Source organism: Peromyscus leucopus, chromosome 5 (genome assembly GCF_004664715.2).
Source record: "Peromyscus leucopus breed LL Stock chromosome 5, UCI_PerLeu_2.1, whole genome shotgun sequence".
Classification (NCBI taxonomy): Eukaryota; Metazoa; Chordata; class Mammalia; order Rodentia; family Cricetidae; genus Peromyscus; species Peromyscus leucopus.
In genome coordinates this window covers 139206172-139221902 of record NC_051067.1, presented here as the reverse complement: position 1 = coordinate 139221902, position 15731 = coordinate 139206172, and the positions used below count along the sequence as shown (strand labels likewise).

At 42.3% G+C, this 15731-nt stretch overlaps 1 protein-coding gene across 4 annotated transcripts in view; it reads right to left on the bottom strand.

Annotated features, from left to right (window-relative positions):
• The window catches only part of LOC114690094 (serine/threonine-protein kinase Sgk3), a 120273-nt gene that overhangs the window by 26625 nt on the left and 77917 nt on the right, over positions 1-15731 (bottom strand). For all 4 annotated transcript variants that reach the window (XM_028864539.2, XM_037206411.1, XM_028864540.2 and 1 more), the window contains exons 4-8: positions 12738-12810; positions 12082-12157; positions 5388-5475; positions 1588-1637; positions 17-74 (exon numbers count right to left, since the gene is read on the bottom strand). In XM_028864539.2, coding sequence (XP_028720372.1) covers positions 17-74; positions 1588-1637; positions 5388-5475; positions 12082-12157; positions 12738-12810 — 345 coding nt within the window. The remainder of the gene's footprint in view (positions 1-16; positions 75-1587; positions 1638-5387; positions 5476-12081; positions 12158-12737; positions 12811-15731) is intronic.

Sequence of the window (15731 nt, the reverse complement as noted above, 5' to 3'; positions counted from 1 at the left end):
ACAAAAAAAAACTTACCTTGCCAAAGCTGCCCTTTCCAATAACTTTTAAAAAATCAAAGTCAGTTGGTTTAGCACTGAAAGAAATTAACAAGGGCAAACAATGAGTCTTCTAGAAAGAAGACATAAACGTTTAAACATTTCCTGTACCTCATTAAGTTAACAAATTAATGTGGGGGACAAAATCCACAAGCAGGATTTCCCAAGCTTTTATACTGGTATATAGCCTTTGTTAAGAACAATAGGATCTCCTTCCCCACTAAATTATATAAGCCCCATTTAAGATCTAAGAGGTACTTCAATACTATTCCCTCTAAGAAAAAAAATGGGGATAAGCCTTTATATACATATAATATAGAGATATAGATATACCTCATAAAGTAGTTTCTTTCTAAGACAGTTGTACTCATCACAAACGTAACCACTGTCACTGGTGAAGAAATAGAACTACATAAGTTCAAGTAGTACTTGGTACTGGGTAATTCTGGAAAACAAGGTACTAGTTGCCAGCACCTAGTAAAGATGCCAAGAAAGCGTTCTGGTAGAGAGAAACCTCCAGTGTTTCACATCTGCGTGGAGATGAAAGCCTTCTCTGGACTGTTCTCATGCATGGCAATGAAGGGAAGCCAGGAATAAAAGCCAAAGAGAACAACATTGGCTTTTTATTTATTTTAGCCTAACAGAACAAACAGCACTGGCTGTATACAGGCAAATGCACATGGTAGCAGGTAGGATGCTGAACTTAAGTAGCGAGGAGTGTTTCCTCCCAGACAGGGAATTCTTAAGCTGTACCACAGGGTTCATTTCTTTTATATTTGAAATGTCAATTAATTAACAAAACCAATCAACCAACAAACCCAATCCAATCAAAAAGCAGGCTGATTTGATGAGCTCAGCAGGTAAAGGTGCTTGCCAGCATGCCTGATGACTTGAATTTGATCCCAGGGCATCACGTGGTACAAACAAGGAACGGACTCCTACTGGCTGTCCTTAGCCCTCCGCACACACCCACACACACAAGAAGTAAACAAATGAAACATAAGAAGGTTTACAGTCTGACCATACACATTTAACCTAACACTAGTCTAGGTTAAATATTATAATAAATAGGTAAAGATTAACAAGAATGCATTAACAAAATAAGCCAGACTTGGAAAGGCAAATGGCACACATTTTCTCTCATGTGCACAATTTAGATTTAAATACACAGAATCTCTCTCCTCTCACACACAGAGGATGCAAAAACAAAAAGATGAAGGAGGAGGCGGGGATCTGAAGGCAGGGGAAGGGTGAAATGACAAAGTAAGTTTTCTTTCATATGTTTAACAATATGTACATAAACACATACAAATGACATCACACACACACACACACACACACACACACACACACACACACACACACACACACACACAGTTTAAGACAAAAAGCCCAGCCTTTTAGCGGGGCTCTGCTAGAGCCCTGAAGTACATGACATTCACTGTAACGATTGACATACTTCACCGGCCTCCAGTCAAAATGGAATCACTTCACATAAATGCACATTCAAGAAATAAGCACTTCTTAAAAGTTGAAATGAAGTAAACCTACTGAGGATTTCCAGTTGGTCCCAGGTTGATGTTCTGTGAGGTAGAATGTGGCTATGTAGTGAGGAGAAAAAAAATCGTATTCTCATTAGTGTCAAACACTATCAGTCAAGGGATGTTTCCATATAAAATTACATAACTGTACCACAGACAATATACATTCAAGAAATCTAAAGCTCTAATTCTTGAGATATAATCAATATAAGCAGTTACTTTCATTATGAAAACTTTCAAGAGCAGTTACAAGAAAAAAGATAAGCCAGAAACAATACTCAGAGTTAAAAAATGGATGAAGTCAACGAAAACACACTTTAGTAGGAGGAATCATTTTTATATTTACATAATGGTTACTATGGCTAATTGCTTTTCAAATATTAAAGAAAACTTTTAAGCCAGGATGATGGAAATGATGACTAGGAACAGTAGATATTCTGAGTGTGGTGTGGAGGCTGGAGACTTGACTGTACCTTGGTCTATCCCTCTCTATCTTAATTTTTAAAGACAGTCTCTCCCTGAGCCTGGAGCTTGGCATTTCAGTCAGACTGGCTGGCCCATGAGCCCTGGGGATCTGTCTCCACACTGGTGCTGGAGCTACATGCCATAACTCAGCTTTCCTCTGCGTACCAGGAATCCAAACTCAGGTCCACCCCCTGGCAGGTGGATTTCTCTCTCAGCCCCTGGTAGAATTATCTCTAAAGTAAATACATCAGGACTTTCTCTGATCCACAGAAGTATAGTAGTTCCAAAATTTTAGACCCAGTATATTAAAGACCAGGGCCAACTCAGCAGGGAATCCTTACTCACCTGCTACACCAAAAAACAATTTACCATCAAAAGACTCTAGTTCAGTAATAGCTTGAAACTCAACTCAAAATTCCACAGGGTGAATTTAGTGAGCCTGGCATCGGAGGCATTTGTTTACTGTCGAGGTACAAGGGATCAAACCGGGCCTCATTCTGGGCATGAATTCTGTCTCCGAGCTTCAAACCCATCCCATAATAGGCACTTTCATAAAAGCCAAGTATAAGTGAAATTTGCTTCCCATAAATCCACTTGAAAGTTCTTTATACATTCAGGAAATTAAATGACTTGTATGTGTGTTTAGTACAAACACCTTTACAAGAATATTCCATGTAAGCTTATCATATTTTTACAGGATTCTATTTCAGATTTATAATCTCTAGGAGACACAGTAGTTTATTTAAAAAAAAAAAGGCAAACACTCCTAGCCTTCAAAAGTTCTTAAGTAGGTTTGTTATTTAAAAACATTTAAAGCTAACTTTGAAGTCACAACCCTAATTTATTTCCTATCTAATACCTTGATATGAAAAACTTTTATGCAATAAACTTTCACTTCCCAGAGGAGAGAAATACATGAATCACAACAGTGTGACGCACTGCTAATCAGTCTGTAAATATCCTGGTTCATGGAATGAGATCTGCTGTGGTTTAACATGAGATTAAACTCAGGATTAAATAATACAGTGTTTTACAGATTAAATACAGGGTTTTAGGGACTCTTGATGATATAACTCTAAAATAAATTCATGTACTGATTCTTTTAGCTTATGTGCTATCTGACTGGCATCCTTCCTTAACAGGATTTTTCTTACATAGATGAAAAAGACAAAGTGTGGATTAAACAACCTGGACAATTTATCCCTAGTTTTCCTGCCCTGATTTATATTAATATATAGCTAATATTTACTACTTGGTAATGATTTTCCTAGAGGAGCATGTCCCTGAAATGGTGGAAATTGGTCAAATGTAAATTAGACAGTATTTCACTGTACCTATTATGTTAAGAGATGATATCCAATCACTGTATTGATGGTAAGGTAAAATTTATTGACAACTAATTGGGATTCTAAGTTTTTTGATTTCTGCTGACTTATATTTTTCTCCTTAAAATAGGAGTGCGGGGGCACTGGAGGGGTGGCTCAGTGGTTAGGAGCACAGGCTGCTCTTCCAGAGGACCTGGGTTTTATTTCCCAGTACCAACAGGGTGGCTCACCACCATCTCTGACTTCAGTTCCAGGGTTTTGGACTCTGCAGACACCGCACACGTGTGGTACACAGACATGCATACAGGCAAAACACCCATACATACAAAAAACAAAATGAAGTAAGTCTTTAAAAATGAATAACTAAAATAAGGGTTTGGGGGGCTGGCGAGATGGCTAAGTAAGTAAAGATGCTTGCTGCCAAGCCTGCCAACCCGAGTTTGATCCCAAGGACGCACGGGGCAGAAGGAGAAAACCCACTTCCCAAAGTTGTACATGCCATGGCATATACCCCACTCCAAGTTTTCTTAAAGTCACCTTTCCGAACAATACAATGAAGGGGCTTAGTTCTGGATGCCTACGAGAACTCTTCTAGCTACAACTTCATCTGGTCATTTAGAAGTCCTTAGGAATCAGATGGCTAAGCGGAGCAGGTGAGGGCGCTGGCCACCAAGCCCGATGAGCCGAGTTTGGTTCCCCTGGGGCCCATTTGGTGGAAGGAGAGAACCAACTCCCACATGCTGTCCTCTGACGTCCACACCCATGCCCACACACGTGCATGCACGTGTGCACACACACACACACAAATAAATGCAATCTAAAAGTTCTTGATAAACACATTTTCTGTGATAACCTAAACCCACATATATTTTTACATAGGTAGCAGACCAATGTGGAATGTCCTACTTACAAGGACTTCACTCCTTAAAGTATTATTTGAAAAGCTTGTCTTTAATTAAGAGCATCAGCCTACAATTGGAAAGAAAACACAGAAAGCACTAGGAGACAGGTGATTTTTAAGTATCCATTTCCTTGCCAACAGATTATGTCAAATATTTGTGTATCATTTCATCTCACCTTTGTCTATCATTTGCAGACACTTCAGTGTAAATATCATAAAAATTTATGTACTGATCTCACATAATAGTATGTGTAGCTTCCTTTAAAAATACATATGAGGACAAGCATGCTTAACTAAACACTGATTTTAATGTGTGAAAGACTGTGTCATCTACGTAAGTTCCTAGGTGAGTAATTTCTGTATTTGACACACACACTGCTCGACTGCTCTCCAAGATTATATGGTGTTTGTACTTCTAATTACATCACGTACAGTCCCCTGATTTACATTCTGTAATTTTCCTTTCTTCACAGCACCCAAAGGTGAATATTAAAAATAACTTCCCAAAGAAGCTTGTTCTACTTAGTTTCAATATTAAGAACAACCTGCATTATGCTTTTTACTATAAAAATACAATTTCTACGTATTTTAGAGATAGTGATGGGGGGCTGGGGAGATGGCTCAGTAGTTAAGGCACTTGCCACGCAAGCAATAGGACCAGAGTTTGGGTCCCCAGAACCCACGTAAGTGCCAGGTGGGCATGGCGGCTTGCCGATAATTCCAGCCTCAACAGTGGAGATGGGAATCTCCAGAGCAGGCTGCCAGCAAGACACAGGATTAGCTATGCTGGTGAGGTACAGCCTTGGCTGTCAGACCCTGCTACATTGAGTAAAACGCGAAGAGCACTACAGAAGATTCCCAATATCAACCTTGGGCCTCCACACACGTGTGCCTCCACACACATGTCCACACATAGGAATCACACAATACCACACACATACACACAAAAAGAAAAAACGGGAGAACGTCAGTAAATGGTGCAACACTGTTCCTAGTTATTCCGCAGTGTAGCAAGCCTAGCCCAGATACGGATGCTTGGTTCTGAGTCAACACTGGTCTACCGTAAGACTGTGTCTCTTGCGTTTGCTACCCTGCTAACAAGCACAGAGCCTCCGCTACCTTCGGAGCACTTCTTTCATCCTCATCTTCCGATGGATCGGACTGGTGCCGGGGGCTGTCCATTTGAAGGAATGCTCTGACATCTGGACTGAAAACAAAGATGACCTCATTACTTTGACAGCATGGGTGTGGGGCGTTTACCCACCACCCCCACAGCTTCCCAGAGTTTTCTTGAGTGCGATCAGCAGGAAATATTAGATAGAAGGATTTATAGCGGAGAATCTTGCAGAGATAAACAGATAGAAAATAAAGGATCGAGAGGGCCTGGAACCTATTCCAACAGGCCCCGACTGTCTCTGCCCCAGGGTTTTTATAGAGACGCCAAGGGGTGGAGCAAAAGACCTCCTCCCCCAGCACAGCCAAGTGCAGGCCATCTCAGACACCTGCACTCAGGCCCGTGGTCCTGATCATCCTCTATTCGGACCTGCTGGGTAAAACCACGAGGAACCCCAGAACGGGCTCCCACACATGGATCACTGGTTATTTTAACAGGAATAAAGAAGTTCCACTTCTAAAAGGAGGGAACCCAACAGGGAGCAGGGGAAGGTACTAACAGACCGTTCACAGGAGAGGAAGTCCAATGGAAACCGATACTGAGATGCACTTCACATTCATTAACTAGCAAAGTCAGAAGGACAGAATGATACCCAAAGCAGGAAGGGCCACGCTCAGGTGCTGCTGCTGGGATGGAGAATGAGGCAACCTTCCTGAAAAGCAGTTTGGCAGTACTTGGAGAAACTGTGAATACATTTTTCCTAGACTCAGACATTCCCATTATAAATATAAGCCACGGGGAAGGGCTGGAGTGGGAGGGAACCCGACACCCTGTGTACAGGTCCGTTTAAGAACCAGGAGGCTTATTTCAGCCTCCTCTCTCCCATAATGAAATGGAGGCAGAGGGCCACCTGTCACCAGGAAGAGTAAGCCAACTCTGGTAACTGCCAACAGACAACACCGGTTGGCAGCCAGCGCTGACAAGCACTGGAACATCCCCGCGTGGTGTACTGCTGCCTACGGTGCTCTGGCACCGTGGTGGAGAGAGCTGGCCTGCCCGTGTGTTCACGAATACCCTCAGATGCAGGCAAGCCTTTCCAAAGACAGGGATATACATCAGAGTAGGTCTCCACATTAAAAATGAAACAGGACCAAACTAGGCTCTCTGAATGTGGGCGACAGCTGTGTGGCTGTCTTTTTGTGGGGCCCCTGGCAGTGGGACCAGGACTTATCCCTAGTGCATGAACTGGCTTTCTGGAGCCCATTCCCTAGGGTGGGACACCTCACTCAGCCTTGATGCAGAGGGGAGGGGCTTGGTCCTGTCTCAACTTGGTGTGCCAGACTTTGTTGACTCCCCAAGGGAGGTCTTACCCTCTCTGAGGAGTGGATGGGGGGGGCAGAGAAGGGGAGTGAGGGGCAGCTGTGATTGATATGTAAAATGAAAAAAAAAATTTTAAATAAAAAAATGAAATGGGTACAAAGACATAAGCTGGTGTGGGTGGTGGACTAAAATTAAAGCAGACTATTCATGGACTAATGAAAATCCCGATAAATGGTCAAATTGCTATCCTGATGTTCACACACATCTATCTATCTATCTATCTATCTATCTATCTATCTATCTATCTATCTATCTATCTATCAGGATTTTCATTAGTCCGTGGATGAGTTTCTCTGTGTAGGCCTGGACATCCTGGAATTTACTTTGTAAACCAGGCTGACCTCAAACTCACAAGGATCCGCCTGCTTCTGCCTCCCAAGTGCTGGGGTTAAAAGCATGTGCTACCACCACCCGGCTCCATGAATGGTCTTAATAACTCAATACAAATCATAATAAATAATATTTCTCAACTCAAGAAAAACAAAAAATTTTTTTTAAAAAGGAGGCCATTTGCAAATGTTAAATATCATTACTAATCATCCACTCTTGGGTTTACATGTGAAAATATAAAAATATGTGTAGCAGGAATCTTAGAAGGTCTTATTAATAAAAAGAAACCTGGAGCTGGGTATTGGGGTGAATGCTGCAAGATCAGAGAAGCAGAACAAGCCACACCTTCCTCACCTCGACAGTTCCTCAGCTGATCCTGTTTCCTCAGACTGGAAGGTTCTGAGTCCTCATCCCAATGGCTCTCAGCTGAACTGCTGCTTGAAAGCCTGAAGCTTAACCAGCTAAAAGCCTCTAGTTTCTGGTCCTCATGCCTTATATACCTTTCTGCTTTCTACCACCACTCCCTGGGATTAAAGGCTCACTTCTTAAGATTAAAGGCATGTGTCACCATGCCTGGCTGTTTCCAATGTGGCCTTGAACTCAGAGATCTAGACGGATTTCTACCTCTGGAATGCTAGGATTAAAGGTGTGAGTGCTGTTGGGCGGTGGCGGCGCACGCCTTTAATCCCAGCACTCAGGAGGCAGAGGCAGGCGGATCTTTGTGAGATCGAGGCCAGCCTGGTCTACAGAGTGAGATCCAGGAAAGGTGCATAGCTACACAGAGGAACCCTGTCTCAAAAAACAAAAACAAAACAAAAGACAACTTTGCCAGGTGGTGGGGTGGCGCACACCTTTAATCCCAGCACTCAGGAGGCAGAGCCAGGAGGATCTCTGTGAGTTCGAGGTCATCCTGGGCTACAGAGTGAGTTCCAGGAAAGACACAAAGCTACAGAGAAACCCTGTCTCGAAAAAACAAACAAACAAAAACAAACAAGCAAAAAAAAAAAAAAAAAAAGGTGTGAGTGCCACCATTTTCTAGCCTTTATATCTAGTGGCTATTCTGTCTCTGACTCCAGATAAGTTTATTAGGGTGCATAATATTTTGGGGAACACAATACCACCACATTTATGTATTCCCCCAAATTTCATACATGAATAGTCACAGTAGCATTGCTTCTAACATCACAAAGGGAGAACTCCACAAGTGTCCATCAACTGATAAATGGATGAACACAGTGTGGTAAACCGTTTATTTGAATAGGACTCAGCAATAAGAAGAAATAGACTATACCTGTTACAACAGGGATGAACCTCAGAACATTACACTGAATGGACAAAGGAAGAGAAAAAGGACACACACTGTATGACTCCATTCAAAAGAGGTGCCCAGAACAGAGAGCTCCACAGACAGAAGCAGAGGATGGATGCCAAGCATTTTCCTTGCTGAGACCATGGAAATGTCAGACTGGACTCTGGAGTGACGGATTCCTGATAGGCAGGAATGATGGTTGTTCAGCATTGTGAATCCACAGAAAACCACGGAACTGCTTATTTTTTAAGTATCTAGAAAAAAACGTAAATGTGGGAAGAGGGATCTCCAGTCTTACGATGTTAGCTTTATAATTCTGCATAACTTTGGTCATGCTATATTTACAATTTGATCTTGTGTTTCCTGCTTCTAATTACTTCGTAAACAGCACATTTCCCTGTGCTGTGAAGGGCTCCGACAATCAGATTTGACGGACGTATGTCCCCTGTTACACTGAGAACTACTCAGTGGCTTCCACCTTTCCACTGCACAGCTTCCATGCGCTGCAGACAAAGGCAGCTTAGCACCATGGCCACATTAAGACTTGTAAGACAGATTTTTCAAGACGGGGTTTCTCTGTGTAGCTTTGTGCCTTTCCTGGAACTCGCTCTGTAGACCAGGCTGGCCTCGAACTCACAGAGATCCGCCTGCCTCTGCCTTCCGTGTGCTGGGATTAAAGGCGAGCGCCACCACCGCCCGGCTTAAGTGATTTTTAGATTTCTCATTTGTGCATCTGGAGGAGGATGTGGCACTGTTCACGTGTGGAAGTCAGAGGCCTTCTACACTCACTTCTGTGGGTTGTGGGGATTGAACTCAGGTGGCCTGGCCTATATGACATGTGTCTGTACCCACTGAGCCATCTAACCAGCCCAAACATTTGAAATCAAAACCACTTAGTTTGGGACCAGGCATTATAGAGCACACCTTTAATCCCAGCACTGGGGAGGCAGAGGCAGGTGGATCTCTGTGAATTCGAGGCCAGCCTGGTCTACAGAGTGAGTTCCAGGACAACTAGGCTGTTACATAGAGAAACTCTGTCTTGAAAAACAAAATGAAAAAGTTTAAAGTCAGAGCACACTAATCTATGTTTTTAAAAACAGACTTGTTACCTTGGGAAAGAAAGAAATTGAAAGGCGGTGTGTGGGCGGCTTCAGAGATGCTGGGGACAGTCTCACGCCGGCACTGAGTGACAGGTGACAGCTGGCCTGCGCGCCAGTTTGCTCGGGCACTGGGAAGGTGGCCTTGTTTCCATGTTCCTCTCCTGTCTCTGTTTCGCCGCTCTTGCTTCCTTTCTCTGAGGTCTCACGTAGCCCAGGCTTTGCTCTAACAGATTATGTAGCCCTGGGCTGGTTTTGAACTGCTGACCTTCCCTCTTCCACTTATTCCATCTTATTTCTATGTGCATGGGTGTTTTGTCTGCATGTATGTCTATGTATCAAGTGCATGCAAAGAGGGCATCAGACCACCTAAGACCAGAGTTACAGCCGGTTGTGAGCCACCCTGTGGACGCTGGGAAGAGAACCTGGTCCTCTGCAGGAGCAGCCAGTGCTCTGACTAGTGAGCATCTCCACAGCCCCAAGTTGTCTTTTTGTTTAATGTTTAGTGTTTGCATCGGCTCTCTATCAGTTAAGTACGTTTATCTGTCATCTGTTCTCATGGCAATTTTTGTGTATTTTTGGTTTTCAGTTTTATTTACTCTTTTAGGGTTTTAGTCAAATGTGCCATTGTTTTGCTTTGGGATTTATTATTTACTGCCAATGTGGTTTTTGTTTGTTTTGTTTTGTTTTTAAAAACGCTTTTTCATCCAAAGGTCAGAGAAATAGACTGTATCCCAGTTTAAAAAAAAAAAAAAACTTTAAAATCACACTCTCATGAAGTTATTTTTAAAAATCCTGTCCCCTGTCAAAACAAAGCAATCTGGGACCAAGGAGAAGGAGTGACAGGGTCCAATCTAGTCCAAGCTGGCCTCGAACTTTTCCTGCTCCTGCCTCTCTCGCGCACGGATGGATGGGGATTTTATGCCTGCATCACTAGGGTTAATGAAGCCATTTTAAAGTGTGTTTCCCCAGCGGCACAGGAAGCATGCTGTAAGCGCTCGTGCTACACTTCTAGTCGGCACCTTACTCTTTTATGTGCTGTCTTTCAAGATAATCTGAAAGTAAAGTGGAAACGAAGTTGTTGTTGTTTTAAAACAAAAGATAAGGTCTAGATAATATGAAGTATCTCACTTTTTGAAAAGAAAATGTCAGCTAAAAACTAAGCTTAAAGCCGGGTGGTGGCGGCAGCAGGGCACGCTTTTAGGTTAGACCAGCTGCTTTTTTTTTTGTTGTTTTTTTTTGTTGTTGTTGTCTTTTTAAGACTTATTTATTATGTACACAGAAGAAGGTGCCAGATCTCATTACAGATGGCTGTGAGCCACCATGTGGATGCTGGGAATTGAACTCAGGACCTCTGGAAGAGCAGTCAGTGCTCTTAACCTCTGAGCCATCTCTCCAGCCCTGCGGCGCATGCTTTTAATCCCAGCCCTTGGGAGGCAGAGGCAGGCGGATCTCTGTGAGTTCAAGGCCGGCCTGGGCTACAGAACGAGATCCAGGAAAAGCGCAAAGCTAAACAGAGAAACCCTGTCTCGAAACAAAACAAACAAACAAACAAACAAACAAACAAAAAACCTAAGCTTAAAACCTCTTGGTTATTTGTTCGTGGGATTCTGGAAATTTCTTCTGTCCTCAAGAGAAGACAGTTACTTATAAAGTGCATGTGTATATTTAAAAAAAAAAAACCTGTCACAAGTGATCAAGGTGGAGCGAGTAAGTGCCAGGGGAGTGCTCGGCCACAAAGGGGACATTCCATTATCACCCTGACCCCTGCCAGGCTCAGGGACCATCTCAGCAGAGGGAGGAGGGAGGAGACTGGGGAGGAGCAGAGTGAAACTGTCTATGCCTCTGGAACATGCGGACAACACTCATGTAGCTTAATCCTAACGAATGTAGCAGATCCTGAGATTTTTTCTAAGCTATGGATAAATATAGTATTAAACGATTAGCAATATGCTTTAACTATATAATGCAAATATACTTAAACGGTAATCCATAAAACATCTATGTCTTGGTTGGTATTTCTGTCAACTTGAAACAAGTCAGATTCATCTGTGAAGAGGAATTCTCAAATGAAGAAAAGTGTCTTCATGGTGTTTGCCTGGAGACATGTCTGTAGCATATTTTCTTCATTAATAACTAATGTGGGCAGGCCCAGTTCACCAGGGTGGTGCTCCCTGGACAGGTGTTCCTGGGCACACAGGAAAGCAGGTTGAGTAAGCCACGAAGAACAAGCCAGTAAGCAGTGTCCCTCCACGGTCTCTGCTTCAGTTCCCGCCCTGGCTTCCCTCAGGGATGGAGTGTGACCTGAGAGTTGTGAGCTGAAATTAACCCTTTCCTCTTCCACTTGTTTCTGGTCACAGTGCTCTGGCACAGCAACAGAAACCCAGCTAAGAAGTTACACACGTGCAGAAGGAAGGGGAAGCAGAGAAGGGACAGCATATGAAGTGGATAAAGAGCATTAGAAGAGAGTGCTCTAGGGAGAGTCCACACACAGTAACAAGTCACCAAAAGTATAAACTCATCCCGAGGTTCAATCGAGACTCGAGTTCGGTTTCACTGTCCCTTTAGAAGGAAAGTACTTACTGGTTGTAAAGCTCTGGATACCTGACCAAGTTCTGAATGAACTCATTCAGTCCCGCTCTTCTTTGTTTAATAAAATCTGGAAGAGAGACGCACAGTAGCAGTCCCATTTCTGTCTGTCAGATGCCGGGACTACCATGAAACATTTATGGGAGAACACGCAAGCACAAAGTGCTGTCTCCTAATTGGCATTTGATGTTGAAGGAGGAATAAATGCTTAAATACTTAAGATCCATACACGTAACCTGAACTTGGACGAGGGCTTTGGAGAACCTTCAGAAAAACTACAGCTTCGCCATCAGAGAGCACTTAATGCGCACAGGACTTATGTTTCTAGGAGTTAACTATCTCGACACTAAAAACTGCCTCTTACTGGAAAACCACTGGCTGGCTGTCCTTAGTGCATCGTATACACGTCTTCTTAGCAGCGAAGCAGATTGTACATCATAGGCCTCATGGGCAAAACAGGTGCGGTAACAATGTATGCCTGAGGCTGAGGCAGGGGAATCACTCATTGGAGGCTAGCATGGGCTACATAGCAAGATTCTGCCTCAAAAAACAAACAAGTTCTGAACAATCATACTCTTCAAAGAACACATGACCCATGTCTTCAAACTTCAATCAGAACTCAGCAGTCAGACCGGGAAGCTTGTTCTTACCTGGGTCAAAATTATCACCGAATATCCTCTTGGCAGGAATCTTCAGAGCCATAGCAGGAAACTGTTTCTTCAACTGAATTTTAAAAAACAGCATTCCATGAGCTAATTTCTAAATCTATTTATGTCTGCACAACACAATATGATCTTAAGGAAAATTTATAAGAGACATTTTAAGTATGATGATACAACGTACCATACTAATATATATGAATAAAATGCCACAGACAGACTAACCATCCTATTTTGTTCCACTAAATTGTTTAGTATGTATGTGACCTGGACAGGTTGCTTAACATCTCTGTGCCAGGGTTTGTTTGGTTTTTTCCTGTCTGTAAAATGGGGATAGGCCAATTGAGCATCTTGTTGTGCAGCTGAAGAAGATAAATTCATTAAGCACTTAGATTGGAAAACAGCGTCTAGGTTCTGCAGGAACTACTCATCTTTTACCTCAGGAAATGTGCTCTTTGTGGTCTATAGCAACAGATTACTAACACTTTTTCAGAGAAAGTGAATTAATTTTGCTTTCTCTACTCTCAACTCTAGCTTTCTCTTTATTAATATCTTTATTAATACATTTGTTTATCAGATTTGCTCGAGGGAAAACTGACTTTCTTTGAAGAATCACTTGCTGTCTATCCTGAGCACTTATTGTATGCAGAAAGAAATTAAACAAGGGCAGTCAGGTTGTGAGCTTGCAATAGAAAATCCACACATACACCAAGTACAGATCTAACTGGTGACTAGTAGGAAAAACAGAGAATAAAAGAATGCACTCAGCCGGGCGGTGGTGGCGCACGCCTTTAATCCCAGCACTCGGGAGGCAGAGCCAGGCGGATCTCTGTGAGTTCGAGGCCAGCCTGGGCTACCAAGTGAGTCCCAGGAAAGGCGCAAAGCTACACAGAGAAACCCTGTCTCGAAAAACCAAAAAAAAGAAAAAAAAAAAAAGAATGCACTCATCACTGCAGGCTACAGGAGGCAAACCCCAGACCAAAGAGGGAAAAACAAATGGTCCCCCCACAACAAACAAGTTGTAAAAACACTTGGTAGACTTCTCAGCTGGTCACATAAACAGTCGGGACATTCGGTACCAAGGAACTACTGTCCTTATCTTTAGATATGATGGTGATACTGTGTTTTTAGCACTTTTTATCTTTTAGATAAAATTATATTAAACTACTTACAAATTAAACGGCACGTCAGGTTTGTGCCGAAATTACAACGGGCTGGTTCAGAACATGAACAAGCTGCCTTGTAGCAGTAACTGAAGGCGGTGACAGTATTTTATTCTTTTCTTTCTCTTGTTGTTTTTAGTTTTTTGAGGCAGGGTTTCTCTGTGTAGCCCTGGCTGTCCTGGAACTCACTCTGTAGACCAGGCTAGCCTCGAACTCAGAGATCTGCCTGCCTCTGCTTCCTGACTGCTGGGATCAAAGGCATGCGCCACCACACCTGGCAATATTTAATTATTTTCTTGTTTATGCTAATACAATTACTACTGCCTATTAGACAATTTGTATTAACAAAAGTTAAAATTACAAACCACATTCCATAAAAACATATTTAAGCTGACAATAAAAAAATTCACAAATTGAAGTTTTTACTTTTTGTTTTATTTTTTTTATTCTAAACAAAGGAAAGGAATTTGTGTTTCCTAACTCAGGGAATGGAGGCTCAGCCTGGCTCCTGTAGTTTTAAATAATACAACTGATTGATTTTGTGCTGACAAGAAGCAGAATTTAAAACGTTTATAGAAAAGATATTTATAAGAAAGGCAAAGTTGCCGGCGGTGGTGGCCCACACTTTTAATCCCAGCACTCGGGGGGCAGAGGCAGGCAGATCTCTGTGAGTTCAAGGCCAGCCTGGTCTACAGAGCGAGATCCAGGACAGGCTCCAAAACTACACAGAGAAACCTGTCTTGGAAAAAAAAAAAAAAAAAAGACAAAGTTATCAAATAAAAAGATGAAGAAAATGAGAGAAATATGGAGAGATGGGTGTCCAGGGCTGTCAGGAGAAGCAAAAGGTCAATTCTCACCCAGCTCCCCAAACAAATACTTTTTTAAAAACTACTAGAAAAATCGCAAGGCCCATCCCACTGTTATTGGCTGGTATTTTCCTTTCAATTGTAATTTAACTCGGTCACCACCTCAAAATTCTTAGTCAAGCAGTATAAAACAATGTATAGGAAATTCAGTTACATAAGCTTTAATGAAAAATAAAGAGTGGAGAGTAGGAAACGTCATTACAGGCAACAGTTTAATTGATCTGATCCACTTTGAATTCCCCTTTTGTCCAGATTTTCTAGAATATGTAATAATTTACACACAGATTTACGTATTTTCTCAAATTGTGTGTGCATGTGTGTGTACGTGCAGGTGCTCCTGGAGGCCAGAGAACATTGAAAACCCTGGCACCGGAAGTCCCAGGTGTTTGTGAGCCACCCCATGAGGACCCCAAGATTTTCATGTTAAAATCAGGAGATAGGGTTAAGAAATGAAAGAGTACCTTTCTAAATACAAACAGAATTTTCTAGAGAGGCCTAGTAACCTACTCATTGCACATACCGGGAGATCAATATCTATCTTTTTTTCTCTTTCTTTCTTTTTTTAAGATTTATTTATTTATTTATTTATTTGTTTGCTTATTTATTTATTTATTTATTTATTTATTTATTTATTTATTTATTATGTACACAGTGTTCTGCCTGCATGTATCCCTGCAGGCCAGAAGAGGGCACCATATCTAATTACGGACAGTTGTGAGCCACCATGTGGTTGCTGGGAATTGAACTCAGGACCTCTGAAGAGCAGCCAGTGCTCTTAACCACTGAGCCATCTCTCCAGCCCAAGATCAATATCTTTCATGGCAAGAAAGAACTAAGAGCTTACACTTGGAGTTGGGGGCACACTTGTTTTTGTTTACTTGTTTGTTTACCATAACTGAAGCAAAGCTTGGGACTCAGAGCTGTTCCAATCCAGGCTTCTGCAGTGACGGACTTGA